General features: G+C 43.0%; 1 protein-coding gene across 1 annotated transcript in view; it reads right to left on the bottom strand.

Moving 5' to 3' along the window:
* The window catches only part of LOC121286858 (lysine-specific demethylase 4B-like), a 595,629-nt gene that overhangs the window by 481,938 nt on the left and 89,842 nt on the right, over nucleotides 1–23,849 (bottom strand). The window contains exon 3 of the mRNA XM_041204003.1: nucleotides 669–823. Coding sequence (XP_041059937.1) covers nucleotides 669–809 — 141 coding nt within the window. The 5' untranslated portion in view covers nucleotides 810–823. The remainder of the gene's footprint in view (nucleotides 1–668; nucleotides 824–23,849) is intronic.

Here is a 23,849-nt window from a genome sequence, read left to right as displayed (position 1 = left end):
ATAATTTTTTTCCAGATGATTCCACACATCTTTCCTCATTACAGGAGGGTGTCTTACAAAGCACGCCCTCTGTAGTTACAAGAGAATTTTTCATTCAGCCCCAACATTTTGAGAGCACATTACCTCAAACAACATCAACTAGTTAGTGCTGAATAGAGGTGCCATGTAAGAACCAGGATACCTCAAGCAGCACATGATTTCCTGCTCCACCCTCATTCCCACACAAAAACAATTGATTTCAAGACACTCTCAAAAATCTTAAGGTGCAGTTTTGTTTAAGATTGTAAAGCAGTCTTGAAAGAGCATGCAACAAAGGACAAAGAAGGGGTCAGCAATGTGAATGTCAGTTATAACGTCGTTATTAGTTACTGCAGGCACTCAAAACATGAACTCTCATACAAGAATCAGGTAGTGGGATCCTCAGTTGGAGAATTCTGTTGTAATTGATTTAAAGCCATCTGTGTTGGTAATCATGCAGTAACACCAATCCCACCACTTGTACATTTCAAGCATGGGCAGGAGTAAGGTGATTATTTCAATACAATATCTGGGCAGTTCCAAAATAACCAGTTTCCAAATAAACAGTGTATTAGTATCAACAAAATTTGATTGGGTCAGGTATTTAAAATGGCCACCCCTAATTCAAATTGACTGATATGATGAGTCACCTTTGCCAGACCAGCTCTGTGGGCTCCCTGGGATTCGATGTACACAATATACTTCCCGAAATCTTTAAACTCTTCCATGGTTGGACGGAAGGTCATGATCTTGCAGTTTGGATTAGGAGGACCTGGGTGTTCCGATGCCATAGTTAAAGTAATTTCTGTAAAAAAAAAGCAAATTAAAAGTTGCTGGATTCACTGACAACAGAAAAATTGTGAACAAAGAAAACATGAGTTTAATGAAGTATTGCACAACAGACTTGAGAGCAAAGTTAGAGCTCATGGAATAAAAAGGACAATTGTAACATGAATACGAAATTGGCTGAGTAACTGGGTAGCAGGAAACAATGGTGGTTTAATGGTTGATTTTCAGACTGGAGCAAGGTTTATAGTGGGGTATCCTGGGGGTCATGTTAGAACCCATGCTCTTCCCAATATATATTGATGACCTAGACCCTTTGTTAACAGGGTACAACTTCAAAATTTGCACACGATACAAAACTTGGAATATTGTTGACTGTGAGGAGGATAGTGTAGAACTTCAAAAGGACATAGGTTGGCGGAATGGATGGACAAATGGTAGATGAAATTTAATGCAGAAAACTGTGAGGGGATTCATTTTGGTAGAAAGAATGCAGAGACACAATACAAGAAAAAGGGTACAATTCTAAATGGGGTGCAGGAGTAGAGGGGCCTGTGTGTATATGTGCATAAATCACTGAAGGTGGCAGGACAAGTTGAGAAAGCAGTTAAAAAAGTACACAGCATCCTAGGCTTTATCAATAGAGACATCGAGTGCAAAAGCAAGGAAGCTTTGTTAAACTTGTACAAAACACCACTTCGGTCTCAACTGGAGAATTGCTTCCAGTTCTGGGCACCACACTTTAGGAAGGAGGGCACAGAAAAGATTCACAAGAATGGTTGCAAGGATGAGGGACTTCAATTATATGGAAAGATTGCAAATGTGGGGCTCTCTTCCTTGGAGAAGAGGAGGTCGAGAGGAGATTTGATAGAGGTATTCAAAAGCATGAGGAGTAGATAGGGAAAAAGTGTTCCCATTGGTGGAAGGATCGGAAACCAGAGCACAGATTTAAGCTAATTGACAAAAGCAGCAACGGCTACATGAGGAATAGCTTTTTTCATGCAACAAGTGGTTAGGATCTGGAATGCACTGCTTGCGTGTGTGTCATGGAGGCAGGTTCAATCAAGCCATTCAAGAGGGAATTGCATTATCATCATCTGAATAGGAAAAGCGTGCAGCTGCCAGGGGGTAGGGAGTGGCACTAGGTGGAATGCTCCTTCAGAGAGCCAGCACATTCACAATGGGCTGAATGGCCTCCTTATGTGCTGTAGCCATTCAAGACACCAACATTTAAAATGGAGATAACATGAGAGGAGTATAAGGCACACGAATCTTCCACTGGGCCCCCAGTAAATTATTACGTCATGGTACAATCTTGCAGGCTGGGTTGTCAACGAATGATTCACTGAGTTTCACAGCAGCTGCATTTAACCCAAGAAGAATTGCAATGTTCACTTTTTAGACTACTTGAGCGTGACTGACTTTAAAACGACTTTTTTTTTTACGTAAACTGTCCATACCACGCCCACTGCTGCTCCTCAAGTCCAACAATCTACCAATACATCTTGCTGAGGTAGACATTTGTAACTCTTTCGAGGTAAATATAGACTCCTAACAACCACAGAACAGTAGCCCAATCAAAGGAGAGTATCATCAGGGATTCCAAAGAGCCACAGGTGTGGGAGGAAGGGGGTGGGCATTAGTGGCCTCCACCAAAAGTACTGGACAGACTCCATGAAAGGCCTCAACAGTCTTTCTATTTCACGCAATCTTTATGAAGACCACCTATTATCACTAAGTTTCAACTTTAAATGCATCAGTGAATAGATCTTATTTTAAAAAAAAATACATCAACAATTCTCATGACATACTTAGGTTTTTTCCAACCATTTTCTTTCACCCCATTCATCGCAAAATCCAACATTGATTTGCAGGACAGGATGGTTCATTAAATGATGCTGCACCCTCTACAGATTTCAGAAACAGGAGCAGATACGATTATCAGACATTTTGCAAACAACAGGGCTGGGAGGGAAATTTACACAGGCAGATTGAACACTTCACATTATGCAACGCCTAGCACCAATTTACAGAGCAACATTCACTGTTGCTCAGCAATAAGACACCTGCCTGACTGTCCTTCCAACCATGGAACATCAGGTGACACGTTGGGAATGTAAAATAAGATTAGTCTTAAATCAACCCAACAACGCTGTGGCAATTATGTGCCTATATGAGAGGAGTTGAATGCACTGCAAGAAAGAAAATCCGTCCCTACGAAATATAACCAGGTTTCAACTTGCTTTTTCCCATTTTTTCTGTTGAAATAATAAAATGTAACAAGGAAACTGGTTCCAAGCAGTTACTAAGCAAACTAGTATTTTCAGCAAAGTTACAGTCATTAATGACCCTAGTGAGCCTCAACTTCAATTGTGCTCGTTAGTCCATAACCCAAGAACCTTTTCCAGAACTGTCTTCCCTGTGACAAGAAAGGCTATATCATCCTACTGTCACTAGAGGTCAGTGTGATGCCTTGGTAAACTGATTCAAAAGTCTCTCAAATAAAAGCAATTATTCAGGCAGATTTCAAAACCCATAACCTAGATGTCTTGCTCAATTTCTAAGTAAGCAACAGTTGTCACATTTAGTCTTAGACAGAACCGTCCTCCCATCTTTTAAAAATTTATTCCGCTTCATGCATGAACCGCAAAATGATCCAGAAAGCAACAACTATTCTAATTCCCTATTTCTTCTTCAAACAGAATGAGCTTTAAGTGGGTCTAGCATTTTATCTTAATGTACTTTGAAAACTTCCTACCTCAAATCTTAAATGTTTGGTATAGTATGAATGTAGAACTGGCCGGATCACACATTTCATCCGAGTCACTAAAGCCATCAACACAGATGTGCAATGCTCCCCTGCTGGTTCCAGCACACACTTAATTGGGTTAGGTGCTGGAACAGGAGAACCCTATGCTGCCCCCAGAAGAAGGGATCATAAATTTCAGAGATAGTAATTGGCAAGGCACAGAAAAATCACTTTGCAACTTCTTATGGGAATCAAAGAAAACTTTGTTGAATCTGGACATTTGGTCACAAGTTGTTCCCTCCAACAAACATCCTACTCCTCACTTTGAGAAGGGGACGCTGGAAAGGAAGACAAAGCAAAACTCGAGGCTAATTCACATGCACCTCCCATTACATGGTTTCAGAGCAATACTGGCAGAGTTTGGAGACTTGGCAGGAGGGGAAAAAGAGGGAGGAACAATAAAAATTTCTGTTCGATTGTATTTGCAAAACCAGTGCAATTCAGCCCGAGTTGGTCAAATCAGTGCAAGAAATTGAGGAAGTTCAAACACAAATTATATGCAGCATTGTTGCTGCAACATTTTGTACTTATTTAAAAAAAATCACACTGGAAGCTGACCCCATCTACACAGCTGGCTATGCTCCCAGATCAAGTATATGAGCATGGATAAGCTTCTACCAATTGTGGATATTTAATGAGGCTTTAAACTCAAGCTGTTTAATTTTAGGCACAATGACATTAATTTTCACCTTTTAAAAGTTTAATTAAAAATGTTTAATTTACTAAGAATCTGACAACTGTAACCAATGAAACCAATGAATGATTCAGGAAATGTTTTGTAAGTCATTTTCAGTTATTTAAAATCAAGTTACTTACAGATAGTCCACAAGACACTGATTTAAAATGCTTGTATTTTGTGATAGACCCATTTTCAGCTGTATTAATGGAACTGCCCCATATTACCACTTTTAAATATGTCAAATAATATTTTTAATGCAGCAAGCAATCACTGCGCTTTAAAACCCTGCCCAATTGCACTGGTTCATGGAAGTATTACGTGTGACTGTAAATGAGTTTGAATGGAAACTTGAACTATAACACCATATTGGAAAACCAGCACAATTTAATCACAGTCGCCAATTGCATCCAAAGTGAAAACTGTACCCCGGATATCCACCAGCAAAGCACCGAGAAAGGAAAAATAAACTAAAAGAAATCTTGCTCTTTAAAATTAAATTAAAATCAGGGTTTCAGCAATGCAGCAGCTTATTGCATCAACGTGAGGCACTGTGGGGATGTAGAGTTAGGGCTCAGTGCCCATAATTTTCACACAAAGATATCTTCAGGTGCAGTCGTCACAGGGCAGCACCAAGCAGAGTCCAGGCTCCAATCAACCACAGGAGAGAGACTAAAATAGGAAGGCAATTAATGGTGGCATCAGATCACAGAACAGCACTGGTAGGTTTCCTTGGACCAAATTACCGGCCCATTCTCCTGTGGGGAAGGGAAAATCGGTTGAGGATAATAAAAATAAGGGCTGGAAGGTGAATGGGTAGTGAGCATGCAAAAGAAGAATGTTCTTTGATTTGCTAAAGAAATACTGTGCCGTACAAATCACCTCACAGGGTCAGGTTCCAGGATATCTAGAAGCCCAGATTCAATTTCTGAAGTTGACATAAGCAGCTAAGAACACATTCTGTCAACTCACTACAACCATACTGTGCTGTACAACTGAACAGGTGCACAGGTTAAGCTAGTCTCTGAAAAGTAACGGCAAGTCAGTCATTTAATGTCACAGGGCTACAATAAAAAGTTCATAGAATCACAGAATGGTCATAACACAGGAGGCCATTTGGCCCTTCATGTTTGTGCCTGTTCTATGCAGAGCAACTAACCGAGTTCCATTCCCCTGCCTTTCCTCAGTTTCCCTGCAATTGTGTTCTCTTCAGATAATGATCCTACTCTCTTTTCAAAGTTATGATTGACTCTGGCTATACTACACACATGGCCTGTAAATTCCAGATCCCACCCACTTGCTGCGTTAAAGAGATCTTCCTCATATCACAGTTGCTACTTTTGCCAATCAGCACAGAAACAGGCCCTTCAGCCCAACGGTGTCCGTGCCGGCCATCAAGCACCTATCTATTCTAATCCCATTTGCCAGCACTTGGCTCATAGCCCTGAATGCTATGGTGTTTCAATTGCTCATCTAAATACTTCTTAAATGTTGCAAGGGTTCCTGCCTCTACCACCCCTTCAGGCAGTGTGTTCCAGATTTCAACCACCCTCTGGGTGAAAAAATATTTCCTCAAATCCCCTCTAAACCTCCTGCCCCTTACCTTAAATCTATGCTCCCTGGTTATTGACACCTCTGCTAAGGGGAAAAGTTTCTTCCTATCTACCATATCTATGCCCCTCATAATTTTGTACACCTCTATCAGGTCCCCCCTCAGCCTTCTCTGTTCTAAGGAAAACAACCCTAGCCTATCCAGAGCAAAAACAGAAAACGCTGGAAAAACTCAGCAGGTCTAACAATTTCGGTGGAAAAAAAACTGAAGAGTTAACGTTTCGAGACCTTTGACTCTTCTTCAGAGTAGCCTATCCAGTCTCTCTTCATAGCTGAAACATTCCAGCTCAGGCAACATCCTGGTAAATCTCTGCACCCTCTCAAGTGCAATCACATCCTTCCTACGTGTAGCCACCAGAACTGCACACACTACTCCAGCTGTGGCCTAACTACCGTTTTATACAGCTCCAACACAACCTCCCTGCTCTTATATTCTATGCCTTGGCTAATAAAGGGAAGTATCCCAGGTGCCTTCTGAATCACCTTATCAACCTATGCTGCTCCTTCAGGAATCTATGAACATGTACACCAAGGTCCCTCTGATCCTCTGTACTTCTTTGTGTGTATTCCCTTGCCATGTTAGTCCTCCCAAATGCATCACCTCACACTTCTCAGGATTAAATTCCATTTGCCACTGCTCTGCCCATCTTACCAGCCCATCTATATTGTCTTGCAATCTAAGGCTTTCCTCCTTACTATTTACAACACCACCAATTTTTGTGTCATCTGCGTAGTGATCATAACTCCTATATTCACATCTTAAACCATTGTACACTACAAACAGTGAGAGTCCCAGCAGTACACCACTCATCACAGGCTTCCAATCGCAAAAACAACCTTCGACCATCACCCTCTACCTCCTGGCACTAAGGCAATTTTGGATCCAATTTGCCAAATTGCCCTGGGTCCCATGGGCTCTTACCTTCTTGACCATTCTCCCATGCAGAACTTTGTCAAAAGCCTGACTGAAGTCCATGAAGGCTACATCAACTGCACTACCCTCATCTACACAACAATCAGCTCCACGAAAAATTCAATCCTCTGGTTCTTGATCTGCCGACTACCAATGGGAACAGTCCCTAACCATTCCATCCAGGTGCTTCATGATTTTGATCACCTCTATCAAATCTCCTTTCCTCCAAAGAGGACCAGCCCAGTTTCTCCAATCCATCCACCTAAGTCAAGTTCCTCAAGCCCGGAACCATTCGCAAGCATTTTTTCTGCACGCTTTCTAAAGCCTTCACATCCTTCCTAAAGTGTGATGCCCAGAACTAGACACAATACTCCTGTTGAAGTAAAACCAGTGTTTTATACAGGTTTACCATAACTTCCTTGTTTTCGGACTCTGCCCCTACTTATAAAGCCCAGAACACACTGTGCTTTACTAACACCTCACTCAATCCACCTTGCCACCTGCAACGATTTATGCACATATATCTCAAGGTCTCCCTGTACCCCCTTTAGAATGGTCACTGTTTAAAAATAAGGGGTCACCCACTTAAGACAGAGATGAGGAGAATATTTTTCTCTTGGAGGGTTGTGAGTCTTTGGAACTCTGCTTCCACTGCCCTTTGAGGAAGAGAGTCTTTAAACATTTTTAAGGCAGAGGTAGATAGATTCTCGATAAGCAAGGGGTTGTAAGGTTATCGGGGTAGGTGAGAATGTGGAGTTAAGGTTACAATCAGATCAGCCATGATCTTGCTGAATGGCAGAGCAGGCTCGAGGGGCCAAGTGGCCTACTCCTGCTCCTAGTTCGTATGTTTGCACCCTTTATTTTATATTGCCTCTCCTCGTTCTTCATACCAATATAAATCACTTCATACGTCTCTGCATTAAATTCTATTTGTCCACCCATTCCACCAGTCTGTCCACGTCCTTTTGAAATTTAACACTGTCACTATCATAGAAAGAAACTTTCCCCTTTAGTGGAGGGGTCAATAACCAGGGGGCATAGATTTAAAGTAAGGGGCAGGAGGTTTAGAGGGGATTTAAGGAAAACATTTTTTCACCTGGGGGTGGGGGGGGTATCTGGAACTCACTGCCTGAGAGGATGGTAGAAGCAGGAACCCTCACAACAGTTAAGAAGTATTTAGATGGACATTTGAAATGCCATAACATACAAGGCTATGGGCCAAGTGCTAGAAAATGGGATTACAATAGATAGGGGTTTGATGAGCAGCACGGACACAACAGGCCGAAGGGCCGCTTTCCGTGCTGTAAATTCTGACACTATGACACTATCCTTTTCATGGTTCATAATACTTGCAAGTTTTGTATCAACCACAAATTTTGTAGTTGTATCCTGTATGCCCAAGGTGCACAAGTTGACACACTTTACGGTTTTGAGCTTTCAAGAAAAAGCCTACTCTGTGAAATAAGTTGATTTCTGCCTGAAGAAATCTAATTACCCTTTAGTTCAAATCAAGCAATTCAAAAATACCTGAGGCCATTGGTCATTAAAGAAAATTGTAGCTAACTGTTCATGTAAATTAAGCAGTCTTGAATAAAATAGTAGTCGCACGCCTGAGAAATTATGTATTTTATGAGAATAATTAACTCGCACATAAGAAGAAAGGAGAAGATGCAGTGAGTAGGAGACAACAGGCTGCATGAAAAGGGCGTGCAAGATATTTGCACTGTCCACCGGAATCATTGGAATGACAATCTTCACCTTCATGCAGTTAACTCAAAACTATCACCAAATGATATTAGAAAATACACAACCTATTCAGCAAATGTGTGCTGTTAAGGACAGGGAGATCCAAACAGGACAGTCTTCTGTATGCATTTTCAATTTTAAAAATGGCATAATTTATAAAATTTCAAGTGAGTTCTCAAAATCTAAAAATATCTTTATTCACCAATATAAGGGGAAGAAGTTGGTAGATGCTGTAGTATAAAGGTGTACAGCATAACAAGGGTTAATGTGGGAGTGGAGAACAGTATGATATAGAGAGACACACAACTGTAGACAGGAGGCAGAGTGGTGTAGAGAGTGTCAGAGAAAAGTCAGCATGATGACAGCACCTAAACAGGGCTCTACCTTGAAGAACATATATAGTTATGGGTTACCAATAAACAGTTTATGTTCAACCACACAAGCCTCCTCTTAGCGAGACACCAAACAACCTTACAACATGGTGGCAGATTCAACCACGAAATCAGTTTATCAAATTCATACATTAACCCAGGCAAAAGATAAGTCTGAAACATTTGCAACAATCTTCAGCCAGAAGTGCTAAGTGGATGATCCATCGTGGCCTCCTCCAGAAGTCCCTAGCACCACAGATGCTGGTCTTCAGCCTATTCAATTCACTCCACGTGACATCAAGGAACAGCTGAAGGCACTGGATAGTGCAGAGGCTATGGGCCCTGACAACATTCCAGCAAGAGTACTGAAAACTTGTGCTCCAGAGCTTGCCACGCCCCAAGCCAAGCTGTTCCAATGTGGCTACAATGCTGGCATCTACTTGACTATGTGGAAAATTGCCCAGTTATGTCCTGTACACAAAAATCAGGGCAAATCCAACCCGGCCAATTATCGCCCCATCAATCTGCTCTCGATCATCAGCAAAGTGATGGAAGGGGTCATCAACAGTGCTATCAAACAGCACTTGCTAAGCAATAACCTGCTCACTGATGCCCAGTTTGGGTTCCGCCCGGGCCACTCAGCTCCTGACCTCATTACAGCCTTGGTCCAAACATGGGCAAAAAAGAGCTGAACTCCTGAGTGAAGTGAGAGTAGCTGCCCTGGGCATCAAGCTGCATTTGGCAGAATGCAGCATCAAGAAGTCTTAGCAAAGCTGAAGTCAATGAGAATCAGGGGGAAAACTCTCTGCTGGTTGGAGTCATACCTAACACAAAGGAAGATGGCTGTCGTTGTTGGGGGGTCAATCATCTCAGCTCCAGGACATCACTGCAGAGTTCCTCAGGGTAGTGCTCTCAGCCCAACCAGCTTCATCAATGGCCTTCCTTCTGTTATAAGGTCAGAAGTGGGGATGTTCACTGATGACTGCACAATGTTTAGCACCATTCAAGACTCCTCAGAAGCAGTCCATGTCCAAATGCAGCAAGACCTGGACATTATCCAGGCTTGGGCTGACTAGTGGCAACTAACATTTGGGCCACACAAGTGTTAGGCAATGATTATCTCAAGCAAGAGAGAATCTAACCATCACCTTTTGATGTTCAGTGGCAGTACCATCACTGCATCCCCCACTAACAATATCCTGGGGGTTAATATTGACCAGAAACTGATCTGGACTTACCATATAAATACTGTGGCTACAAGAGCAGGTCAGATGCTAAGTATCCTGGAGGTGAGTTACTCACCTCCTGACTCCCCAAAGCCTGTCCACCATCTGCAAGGCACAAGTCGGAATTGTGATGGAATACTCCCCACTTGCCTGGATGAGTGCAGCTCCCACAACACTCATGGAGCTTGACACTGTCCAGGACAAGGCAGTCCACTTGACTGGCACCCCATCCACAAACAAACATTCATTCACTCCACCAACAGCGAACAGCCGCAGCAGTGTGTACCATCTACAAGATGCCCTGCAGGAATTCACCAAAGTTCCTTAGACAGCACCTTTCAAACCCATGACTACTACCATCTAGAAGGACAAGGGCAGCATATAGGTGGGAACACCACCACCTGGAAGTTCCCTTCCAAATCACTCACCATCCTGACTTGAAATATATCGCTGTTCTTTCACTGTCACTGGGTCAAAGTCCTGGAGCTCTCTCTCTAACAGCACCATGGATGTACCTAAACCACACGGACTGCAGCGATTCAAGAAGGCAGCTCACCACCACCACCTCCTCAAGGGCAACTAGGGATTGGCAATAAATGCTGGCCCAGCCAGTGAAGCCTACATCCCATGAATGAATTTTAAAAATACACACAAGACTTCAACAAAGATCTACAGGTTGAAAACAAAGATTGCGTTTTTGTTCAAAAATACACATCTCACATCCCCTACATGTTACATTTTTTGCACCGTGCCAGATTTGAAAACTTAAGACAAATCACATAGTTGGAAGATAAAAAGCTAATCAATAGTGCTTTACTGTCGTAAGTCAGTATTTCAGCTGCCATATGGTCCTTAGCCATAACCTGGTTACCAGTACAACATGTAAAGATCTTCTCTCTGCTACATTATATGCAACTTTAACATCAACAGATTAAAAGGTGTTTTAAACCCAGAGTGGGGTTTTTTTTAAACCAGCTACTCACCCAAGCATTCGCAAATTAAAAATAGGAACAGCAAATCATTAACTGTGACATCTTCAATCCGGCAACAGCAATGAGAGCAATTAATTGTAACTGGCTGCACAGAGGAAGGCTAGGGAATAGTTTACTGAAAGCAGACATAGAAACATTTCTGAAATGACATTTTCAAATGTCAATGACTATTTTAAAATGTCAATTAAAAATCAGGTTTTATTAAAATTGATTTTACAAAATTCAAATTGTGAAGATCCAGAGGAAAAGTATGGCCAAAACATGCTACGATTATTCAACTATAACTCAAACAGGCCAATACTACCATCTCGTAGATGAAAAGACAAACTCTTAAAAAATAAATCAATTTAGTATAAAATTCAGGAGTTGCTTTTTTTTTTCCCCCAAACATAAACCAACATAGGCAATCAGCTGGTTTATAAACCTCATTTGTGGTTTATTTAATCTTTAGCAGGTCAGAGATCTTCACAAAAATATATAAATGCATCAGAAAATGTTTTAAAAAGATATTTTTAAAATACTGCAGCGATTATGGCTCGCCCTGAGGCGAATAGATCCAATGCCATATTCCCTGCTCAGAAGCCAATGAGTCCATGCAGAAGGCATTGGATGCAGAACTCAGGCTACACAGCTGCTGGATGCCAGGCAGGGAGAGTAGAGGGCTCAATTTCATTAAGATGACATGATACCAATGCAACAATGGCACCCTGGAAACCAAAGAGGGCACAATAGCATTGGGGCGATTTTATTCTTGCAACCGCAAACCCTTTTCTAGAAAGTTTCAAACGTTTTGATCTGATGTTGTCCTGTGTATAAGGCCAGGATATCATTAATGATTGAACTGCAGACTCGGAGTCCTGTGCAGCTGTAACCAGGGCCTTGCAACACAGGAGTTTCACCTCCTCCACTGTCTCCACACTAAAACCAAAGTGTGCTGCATTTAACTGACCCTCTTGGCCACACATAGACAAACACAGAAGGGTGAGCTAGGGCAGGGGACTGTATTCCCCCAGGGCCCAACAGCCATGCTCTCATGATAAATTTACGAGAGTTGGCACATCTGCCATTTCTGGTGCAAGGTTTCTCTTCAGGATCTTATTTTACTTTCATTGTCTGGAAAAGTAATTCATTAGGCTGTGAAAAACCCAAGGTCATACTTTTCCTTTTCTTAGAAAATAAAATGATTGTTGCCTAAAACTTCACTGCTGTTAAATAGTTGACAGACCTTGGAGCTGGGTGCAGCAGGCTGTTGTGTTGCAGTTGCCTTTAAACAGGACCTACTTTCAGTAGCAATCTGTGCGCGCACCTAACCCCACATAGGGAGGAGATACCTTCATGCCTTCGTTTATGGAATCTATGCATGTTTCTCAAGCAAGGTAAGGCTGATCTTAAATCTGTTTCTGACTGTCCATTGATCCTTCTGAGACTTTGAATATGCCCATTTGAGAACTTCAGAAGTGGTGCAAGATCTTCTGTTGGTAGTTTTTCTGCTTCCTTTCTGTGTGTCATTAGTACCAGGGCTCAGCTGTTGATGCTGTAGCTTGAAATGGTATTTTCTTTGCTTTCTTAGTGTAACTGTTCAACATCTCACATCATACAAACATGGGGACAGCAAATGACCTGCTGGTCCATTCAGCCTGCCCCACTCAGTTGTGAGATTCCTTTTGCATCGCAATACATACACTTTTTTTCCATGAAGACTCTATTTTAAAAATTGCCTAAAATAAAAGGTATTGGGAGCTTCAAGATGAAAATTCAACATTTCTAAACCAACTACTTGGAAAATTGCGAAGTCTTTCTGGTAGAATGTATAATTTGCTGCCTCCTGTACCTCTGGTTCAAGTGCAATCCAACTCAGCGGCCATCTGAGCCAAGATCCAGCACTTCAAGAGCGCCCAAACCATCCCGAGAGATTTATGATTTAATCGAGAGAATTGAAGACATGTGGCTATCGAACCAGATCCAGTAGTACTTTATCAGTATTGATGGTGCGAAATGCAATTATTGCAAACATTAGTTCAATGTCACACTGATCATTGGCACACCAAAACTGGCAAATGCAGATGTGCCAGCTCTAGTAAATGGAGTGACCTTAAGCAAACCTATGCTGGTTGATCCAATGCCTAGATAAGTCCCCTCTCATGACCAATTAAGTACAGTGAGCATTCAGCTTTCCACACTCTCTTGTTGGAGATGATCATTGCCTGATACTCGTGTGGCCCAAATGTTACTTGCCATTTGGTCAGCCCAAGCCTGGATATTGTCCAAGTTTTCCTGCATTTGGGCATGGACTGCTTCAGCATCTGAGGAGTCGCAAATGGTGATGAACACTGTCCAGTCATCAGGGAGCATCCCCACTTCTGACTTTATGACAGAAGGAAGATCATTAATGAAGCAGCTGAAGATGGTTGGCTGAGGACACTACCCTGAAGAACTCCTACAGCGATATCCTGGAGCTAAGATGACTGGCCCCCCCCCAACAACCACAACCATCTTCTTTTGTGTTAGGTTTTGACTCCAACCAGCAGAGAATTATCCGCGATTCCCACTGACTTCAGTTTTGCTAGGGCTCATTGATGCCACACTCTGCCAAATGCCACCTTGGTGTCCAGGGCAGCCAGTCTCACCTCACTAGAGTTCAGCTCTTTTGCCCATGTTTGAGCCAAGGCTGTAATGAGGTCAGGAGCTGAGTGTCCTGGCAGAATTCAAACTGGGCATCAGTGACCAGGTTATTGCTTAGCAAGGGTGCTGCTTGATAGCACTGTTGATGACCCATTCCATCACTTTGCTGAAGATCGAGAGCAGACTAATGGGGCGGTAGTTGGCCAGGTTGGATTTGTCCTGCTTTTTGTAGACCGGTCATACCTGGGCAATTTTCCATATAGTCGTGTAGATGCCAGTGGGAAGTCCTAGGCACTCCTTGCACTCTGACCGACCACTTGTGCAGGAAGTGCCACCAGCTGCAACTACTTGAGCTCTGGGTTTCAGAGCTTGAGCGGCAGCTGGAGGCACTGAGCTGCATTCGCGAAGCTCAGAGTTTCGTGGATAGCATGTATTTAGATGTGGTCACCCCACAGCTTACGGGAGTACAGACAGAGAGGGAATGGGTGATCATCAGTCAGAAGAAAGGTGTCAGGCAGGTAGTCTGGAAATCCCCTGGGTGCATCTCGCTCAAGGACTGTTTTTCTGTGTTGGAAAACAGTGAGACTGACGGTTCCTCTGGGGAGTGCAGCCACGCTCATGGCACTGTGAGTGGCTCAGTTGCACGGCAGGGGGGGAGGAAAAAGAGGGGAAGAGCAATAGTGGTAGGAGACTCAACAGTAAGGGGAACAGACAGGAGTTTCTGCGGCCGTCGACATAACTCCAGGATGGTATGTTGCCTACCTGGTGCCAGGGTCAAGGATGTCACTGAATGTCTGCAGCGCATTCTAAAGGGGGAGGGCAAACAGGCAGAGATCGTGGAACAAACGTCATAGGTGGAAAGAGGGATGAGGTCCTGCAAGCAGAATTTAGGGGGCTAGAAAGCAGATCAAAAAACAGGACCTTAAAAGGTAGCAATCTCTGGATTACCTCCGGTGCCACGTGCTAGAGAGTATAGAAATAGGTGGTTAGTCCAGATGAATGCGTGGCTGGAGAGATGGTGCAGGAGGGAGGGCTTTAGATTTCTGGGACATGGAGACCGTTTCTGGGGGCAGTGGGACCTATACAAGGAGGACGGGTTGCACCTGAACTGGAATGGGAAGTTTGCTGGTGCTGTTGGGGAGTGTTTAAACTAACTTGGCAGGGGTTGGGATCCTGAGAGGAAGTTCAGCAGAGGAAGATGCACAGCCAAAATTAGAAGAGAGAGCAAGTGAGTCTGGAAGGCATAGAAATTATAGGCTAGTTAAGACACGAGGGAGTTTAGCAAGGTTGGTATTTATTTTAATGCAAGGAGTCTGACAAATAAGACAGATGAGTTGAGGGCACAGATTAACACATGGAAGTATGATGTGATTGCTGTCACAGAGACATGGTTGAGAGAGGAGCAGGATTAGCAGCTCAATATTCCAGGATATAGGGTCTTCAGGCAAGGCAGGGGAAGAAGGTAAAATGTGAGGGGGTATCGCAATATTGATCAAGGAATCAATTACAGCAGTAAGGAGGGATGACATCTTAGAAGGCTCCTCAAATGAAGCCATATGGGTAGAACTGAAAAACAAAAAAGGAGCAATCACATTGCTGGGAGTGTCCTATAGGCCCCCAAACAGTCAAATAGAAATTGAAGAGTAGATATGTAGGCAAATTTCAGAGAAGCGTAAAACTAGTAGGGTAGGAATAGGGATTTCAACTTCCCCGATATTAACCAGGTTAGTCATAGTGTGATAGGTTGAGAGGGAGCAGAATTCTTAAAATGCATCCAGGAGAGTTTTTTAAGGCAGTACGTAGAAGGTCCTACAAGAGTGCGCAAGGTCTTGGACTTTATTTTAGAGAATGAAGCCGGGCAAGTGGTAGAGGTATCATTTGGGGAGCATTTTGCAGAAAGTGATCATAACTCCGTTAGATTCAAGGTTGTTATGGAAAAGAACAAGGATGGGCCAGAAATCAGAATTCTAAATTGGGGGAAGGCCAATTTTAATAAGAACAGATATGATTTGGCCAGAGTGGTCTGGGAGCAGCTGCTTTTACGTAAATCTACGTCAGAGCAGTGGGACTCATTCAACAAGGAAATAGGGAGAGTACAGGGCCAACATATTCCACTAAAGACAAAGGGTGCAACCAACAAATCCAGGGAACTCTGGATGTCGAGGGATTTACAGGATTGGATAAAGAGAAAAGGGGAGGCTTATGGCAGATACTGACGGCCCAAAACAGCGGAAGCCCTGGAGGAGTATGGAATGTGTAGGGAGGGGGATCTTAAAAAGGAAATTAGGAGAGCAAAAAAGGGGGGCATGGAAAAACATTGGCAGGTAAAATAAAGGAAAATCCAAAGTTATTTTACAAGTACATTAAGAATAAGAGGATAACTAGGGAAAGAGTAGGGCCCATTAAGAACCATAGTGGTAATTTGTGTGTGGAACCGGAAGATGTAGATAGGGTTCTAAATGAATACCGTGTGTCGGTGTTCACAAGTGAGAGGGGCGACGTGGGTATGGAAATCATGCAGAAGGAATGTGATATAATTAAAGAAATTAGCATAGGTTCTAAGTGGTCTGGCAGGCTTAAAAGTAGATAACTCTCCAGGCCCAGATGAAATGTATCCCAGGCTGTTGAGCGAGGCAAGGGAGGAGATAGCAGGGGCGCTGCCAATAATTTTCAGTACCTCTTTGGCCACAGGAGAGGTGCCAGAGGACTGGAGGACAGCCAATGTGGTACCGTTATTCAAGAAAGAAGAAAAGAATAAACCAGGGAACTACAGGCCAGTCAGCCTAACCTCAGTGGTGGGGAAACTATTGGAAGCAATTCTGAGGGACAGAATTAATCTACATTTGGAGAAACAGGGATTAATCAAGGATAGTTAGCATGGTTTTGTTAAGGGGAGGTCATGTCTGACCAATTTCATTGAATTTTTCAAAGAGGTGACCAGGTGTGTAGATGAGGGCAATGCATTTGACGTAGTCTACTTGGACTTCAGCAAGGCTTTTGATAAGGTCCCGTATGGGAGACTGATAAGAAAGGTGAGAGCCCATGGGATCCATGGCAAATTGGATCCAGAATTGGCTGAGTGGCAGGAAGCAGAGTGATGATCGAGGGGTGTTTTTGTGACTGGATGCCTGTGTCCACTGGGGGTCCACAGGAATCAGTGTTGGGTCCCTTGCTGTTTGTGGTATACATAAACGATTTAGACTTGAATGTAGGAGGGTTGATCACTAAGTTCGCGAATGATACGAAAATTGATGGAGTGGTAAAGTGTGAGGAGGGTAGCCTTAGATTATAGGAGGATATGGACAGGCTGGTCAGTGGCAAATGGAATTTAATCTGGATTAGTGTGAGCTGATGCATTCGGGCAGGACAAACAAGGCACAGGAATACACGATGAATGCTAGGACTCTGGGAAGTACCGAGGATCAGAGGGACCTTGGTGAAGGGATCAATAACCAGGGGACATAGATTTATGGTTAGGGGCAGGAGGTTTAGAGGAGGTGTGAGGAAGATTTTTTTCACCCAGAGGGTGGTGGGAATCTGGAACACTATGACTGAAAGGCATTTAGGAAGTATTTCGATGTGCACTTGCGAGGCCACGACATTCGAGGCTATGGGCCTAGTGCTAGAAAACGGGATAAGAATAGTGAAGTACTTGTTTGACCGGCACAGACTCGATGGGCCAAAAGGCATTTTTCTGTGCTTTAGATCTCCATGACTCCCTCTAAACCTGATCTTAGAAAGGGTAATCAAAGCTGAAATCAGAGATGGGTTTCAAAGAGGGTCTTAAAAGTGGTGATAGAAAGGTTTGGGGAAGGATATTTCATATCATGGTTCCTCAGGACTAAAGACACAGCCCCAGCAATGCTGAAAGAAAAGGACAGCAAACATACAACAGGCCAGTCAGTGGAACAGGGAATTCCAAGGGAGTTATAAGGATGGAAAGAGTAAAAAGATTGGGAGTGATGAAGCTATAAAGTCATTTAAACATAAGGATTAAAACTTGAAATTTGAGGTGTTGGGACGTCAAGAGCCAATGTAGCTCAGCGAGCTCTCTGCATGGAAAATACAACAAACTATCTCCGGGCAAGTCCATCAGTAACACAACATCATGAGAGAAAAGGCTCTCATTGGGATGCTACTGGTGGACATCAATGATTAAAATCACTCATGTTTCACCCAGTTGCTGTTATATGCGCAATCAGGATAATTAGACCTCTATTATCAGGCATAGTTTATCTTTCCCACTCAACTATTTTTTTAGCCAGGAAGATATTCGACAGAAAACCAGTATCACACAAGATTTTTTGCATCCTTGAAAATGGATTAAGGTGCACCAAATGAATGATAGTCCAACTAAATGAGCATTAGTGTAACTTAGTCATATCAGAAATAGCTTTTTCTGAGCATTACAATCCAATTCAAGCCTTCTGCTGAGAGCATGCCTCACCCAGAAAATAAATACCATTCTATTGATGGATGGAGGTCACATTTATCTGCAAACTTAAAAGAACAGCCATGACTCTATCCTCATCAACTAACCTATTTTTTCCCACCCCCAGAGAACAGGTATCTTTTAATAGGCTGTGATCAATGCTCTACCAGAGCAGGGACTTTTTTTTTTTTACATAAGTTATTCTTTCATGGGCATTGCTGGCTAGGCCAGCATTTATTGCCTATCATTAATTGCCCTTGAGAAGGTGGTGGCGAGCAGCCTTCTTAAACCGCTGTAGTCTGTGCGGTATAGATATGCCCATAGTGTTATTAGGAATGGAGTTCAGGGTTTTGACCCAGTGACAGTGAAGGAACAGCGATATAGTTCCAAGTCAGGACAATGTGTGACTTGAAGGGGGACTTGCAGATGGTGGTGTTCCCATGCATCTGCTGCCCTTGTCCTTCTAGGTGGTAAAGGTCATGGGATTAGAGAGGTGCTGTCAAAGAAGCCTTGGTGAGTTACTGCAGTGCATCTTGCAGATGGTACACACCGCTATTACTGTGCATTGGTGGTGGAGGGAGTGAATGTTTAAGGTGGGGTGCCAATCAAGCAGGCTGCTTTGTCCTGGATGGTGTTGAGCTTCTTGAGTGTTGTTGAGAACCGCACTAATCATGGCAAGTGGAGAATATTCCATCACACTCTTGATCATCATTAGAGAACAGGCCATTTAAACTACAGATTGTTTTGGGACAGTCTATCTTCCACTCCAAAAAGACTGGGAAACATTAGGAAGCAGGGAGGTATGTTGAATAATCATTGGAGGAGCATGGAACAGGAGACTGGTGTAAGCCTTCCAAATCTGTCACTTAAAATTCCTATCACCAACTTGCAAACTACAGTTGCGTGGTGAAAGTGTTCCCTGTGTTTGTTATGAGGGAGTTCCAGGATTTGATGAATAAGGAATGCCCATATGTTTCCAAGTCAAGATGGTGCATGACTTGGGAGGATAACTTTGAGGTGCCTGCTGCCCTTCCTTGTGCTATCCTGTGCTCACTGACCTGCACTTGTTTTTAAAATTCTCATCCTTGTTTCAAAATCCCTCTATGGCTTCCTACTTCTCTAATCTTCTTCAGCCACATAACCCTCAGATATTTGCTCCCATCTAATTCTGGCCTCTTGAGCATTCCCGGATTTAATCGCTTCACTAATGGCGGCCATGCCTTCTATTGCCTGGGCCATAAGCTCTAGAATTCCATCCCTAAACCTCTCCGTCTCGTTTCTTTGCTTTTCTTTTTTAAGGCATTCCTTAAGACTTACAAATTTTTGGTCAACCAACCGAATATCTCCTTTTGCAGCTCAGTGTCATATTTTGCTTTTTACGCTCCTGTGAAGTGCCTTGAGTATTTTTATTACATGAAAGGAACTATACAAATAAGTTTTTCCTGTTGTTAGAGGTTGCAGGCTTGGGGAGATACTGTTGTAGAAGCCTTGGTAGGTTATTACAATGTGTCTTGTATGTGGTATACACTGTTGCCACTGTACGGTGGTGGTGCAGAGAGTGAACATTTAAGGTGGCGTACAGGGTTGCCAATGAAGTGGGCTGATTTGTCCTGGATGTTGTAAAGTTTCTTGGGTGTTGCTGGAGCTGCACTTATTCAGGCAAGTGGAAAGTGTTCCATCATACTCCCGACTTGTCCCTCATTGATAATGAAAAGGGGAGTCAGGGGGCAAATTACTCATTATAGAATTCCAAGCCTCTGCCCTCCTCACTAGCCATAGTATGTTTATGGCTGATCCAGATAAGTTCTAGTAAATGGTGGCACTCACCACCCTGATGCTAATGGTGGGAAATTTGGCGATGGCAATGGCATTGAATGTACTGATGTGGTGATTAGATCTCTCCTGTTGGTGATGACACTTAAGTGGTGCGAATGTTACTTGTCACTTATCACCCCAGGCCTGAATGCTCTCCAGGCTGCATATGGCTGAGGAGCTGTGAATGCAACTGTAACTGTGCAATCATCAGCAGATATTCACACATCAGACGACACGCTGGAGGGAAGGTCTTTGATGAAGCAGCTGAAAATGGTTGGGCCTAGGATGCTACCCTGAGGAACTCCTGAAGTGATACCCTTGGCCCCAGATGATTGGCCTTCAACTAACACAACCATCTTCCTTTGTGCTAACTATGACCCCAGCAAATGGAAAATTTACCCCGAATCTCGATGACATCAACTTTGTTCGGGTTCCTTGATGCAACACTCAGTAAAATGCTGTCTTGATGTCAAGGATAGTTGCTCTCACCTCACCTCTAGAATTCAAGTTATTGCCCATGTTTGCACTAAGGTTGCAGTAAGGTCTGGAGCGGAGTGATCCTGGTGAAATCCAAATTAAGCATCGATGAGTAGGTTATTGGTGAGTATGTGCCACTTAATAGCACTGTCAATAACACCTTCCATCACTTTTCTGTGCGATTAGGGGCTGTACTTTGTAGCTAATAACAGTAGCTGCAAAGCACAATAACCAGTTAACTGTCAAGTGGTAGCTCTGTACAGGCATGTTTACAAACATGGCTACAGCTTTGCTCCCTTGCTAATTATTTTTCACGTTTTATGATCATTTACAAAACAGTAAGTAGATCCAGTCGGCCACGAGAACTTATTAAATCCGGTTTGATGCCACATTAGAAACGAGCCTAAGTGGAGAAGATGGCCTTCCCCCCAAGGGGATCTCGCACTGCTGCATTCCAGAGTCAATTATAGCCAGAAAGCAGAAGTCACTTTGCAGTTACGCAAATCAAGTAGCAGTGCAAAACTGTACTCTGACTGTCCCACTATGAGCAGTTTAGAAGTTCAGAAGCATTCCTAGTGCATTAAATTTCCAGCCATCACAGATTAAAGCATGCTTAAACCGTACAAATGAAGTGTCAAACCCATAAGAGTTTTTTAAAAATTTATTCTTTCAAGGGATGTGGGCATTGCTAGCTTGACCAGTATTTACTAGTTACATTATAAAAATGTAAGTCCGAATGAAACAATCCAGTGCTCCGATAAACAATTAGAAGAATCATTGAAACTGTGTTTATATGTTTCTGTTGGTGCTGTTCACAATTGAAATTTGTCGATCCCAGAGCACAGGGAAGGAGGTGGGGGTTGGGGGTGGGGAAGAGGAGCTACACGATACAGAACCATTTCTACTATATGTCATTCTGTGATGACATCCATTTTACCCCAACAATTGGGTTTCAGGACAGAAGCTGGAACTATCCCCAATTTGTATGGGTACCACTATCCTGTGTGCGCACAAAGAGGTTGATTAGAAAAAAAGGGTCTATTTATCAATGCATGCAGAGCGCCTTAACATTATGTTAGCCAGACAATGGCCCAAGTCAATCAAATAGAGAGTATGGGTACACGCATATAAACATTGCCCTATACCACAAGTATGCGACATGTTTAGCAGGTCAGATGTGGAGGCAGACCTAAAGTACTAGGGAAAGGTGCTCTCTTTATAGTTCGGGTGACAGTGGAAGGACTGAGAAGCTTCAACTGATGGAACCATGTCAGGGTAAAAGTGCTGATAAATTTCCCATAAATTTCATCTGCCCTGCAAAATCAAAACCTGACAGTAAAATCAGATTGTTTCAATTTCCACAGTAATAGTTCAGATTAACAGCACTGTGTCCTTCAATGATGTCAAATAATCTGACAGCTGGGAGGGTGCATTCTACAGTCTTTTTTATTCTTTCATGGAATGCAGACATTACTGCAAAGGCCAGCATTTGTTACCCATCTTTAATTACTCTTGAGATGGTGGTGGTGAGCCACCTTCTTGAACCACAGCAGTCTATCTGGTGTAGCTATTCCCACAGTTCTTTAGGAAGGTGTTTCCAGGATTTTGAACCCACAACAGTGAAGGAATGGTGATATTCATCAAACTCTTGACTTCACAGAAGGAGGCCATTCAGCCCATTGTGTTTACAATAGGTGTCTGAAGGAGCAATTTACCTACTTCCACTCCACCCGCCGCCCTCCCCACCCCCCATTCTCCCCGTAGATCTGCACATTCTTCCTTTTCAGATAATTATCTAATTCCGTCTTCGATACCTCAATTTAAACTGCCTCCACCACATTCTCAGGCACTGTATTCCAGATCCTAACCATTCACTGCGTGAAAATGTCTCTCATGTCTCCATTGCTTCTTTTGCCAATTACCTTAAATATGTGCCCTCTTGTTATCGACCCTTTCGAACAATGGGAACAGTTTCTCCCTACTTACTCCTCCCAGACTCATGATTTTAAATACCTCTATCAAATCTCCTCTCAACCTTCTCTTCTCCAAAAGAAACAATCCCATTTCTCCAATCAATTTACAGAACTGAGGTTACTCATCCCTGGAACCATTCTCATGAATCTTTTCTGTACTCTCTCTAACGTTTCCTAAAGTGGTGTCCAGGACTTGACAACATTCCAGTTGAGGCCGAACCAGTGTTCTATACAGGTTTAACATGACTTCCTTGCTTTTGTGCTCTATGCCCCTATTAATTAAGCCTAAGATGCTGAATGCTTTATCAACTGCTCTTTCAACCTGTCCTGCCACCTTCAATGACTTATGCATATAGACACCCATGTCCCTCTATTCCTACACCCACTTTAGAATTACACCCTTTATGTTTTATCGTCTCTCCGCATTTTTCCTACCAAAATAATTCACTTCACATTTCTCTGCACTGAATTTCATCTGCCCCGGGTCCAACCATTCCACAAACCTGTCTATATCCTTTTGAAGCTCTACACTATCCTTCTCATGGTTCACAATGCTTCCTAGTTTCGCATCATGCACAAATTTGGAAATTGTGCTTATACACCAAGGTCCAGATCATTAACATGCATCAGAAAGAGCAAATGTCCTAATACCAATCCCTGGTACTGTGGTACTGAGGTACTACGACCTCAGTCTGCAAAACATCCATTCACCACTACTCTCTGTTTCCTGTCATTGAGCCAATTTTGTACCAACAGTGCTACTGTACCTTTCAGTCCATGAGCTATAAGTTTGCTCACAAGTCTGCTGTGCAGCACTTTACCAACCACCCTTTGGTTGTCCATGTACACCACATCAATAGCATTACCCATATCAACCCTATCTGTTGCCTCATCAAAAAGCTCTAGCAAGTTTGTCAAACATGGTTTTCCCTCAACAAATCCACACTGGCTTTCCTTAATTAACCCATATTCACCCAAGTAACTACTAGTTTTGTCCAAAATTGTTTCTAAAAGCTTCGCACCACAAAGGTAAATGACTGGCCTGTAGTTGCTGGGCTTATCCTTACACCCTCTTTTGAACAATGTTGTAACATTTGCAATTCCCCAGTCCGCTGGCACCACCCGAGGCTGAGGAAGATGAGTACCTTTCTCTAATTTCTCTGCAATCTTCCCAAAAGCCCTCTCTAAGCTCATCTTGTCCATGAGGCCCTCCTGCTCTTCTCTTGATCCTATCCACAGTAAAATACCAACCATGCTACTTCCCTTCCTAGCTCCTATGTTAGAAAAATAGGAACAAAGAAAACAGGAGAAGTAAGTCATGCGGCCCTTCAAGCCAGCTCTATCATTCAACTAGATCATGGCGGATCTTCGACCTCAATGTC

The sequence above is a fragment of the Carcharodon carcharias genome, chromosome 14 (assembly GCF_017639515.1).
Source record: "Carcharodon carcharias isolate sCarCar2 chromosome 14, sCarCar2.pri, whole genome shotgun sequence".
NCBI lineage: Eukaryota > Metazoa > Chordata > Chondrichthyes > Lamniformes > Lamnidae > Carcharodon > Carcharodon carcharias.
The sequence above is the reverse complement of the archived record's forward strand: the minus strand, read 5'-3'. Positions and strand labels throughout refer to the sequence as shown.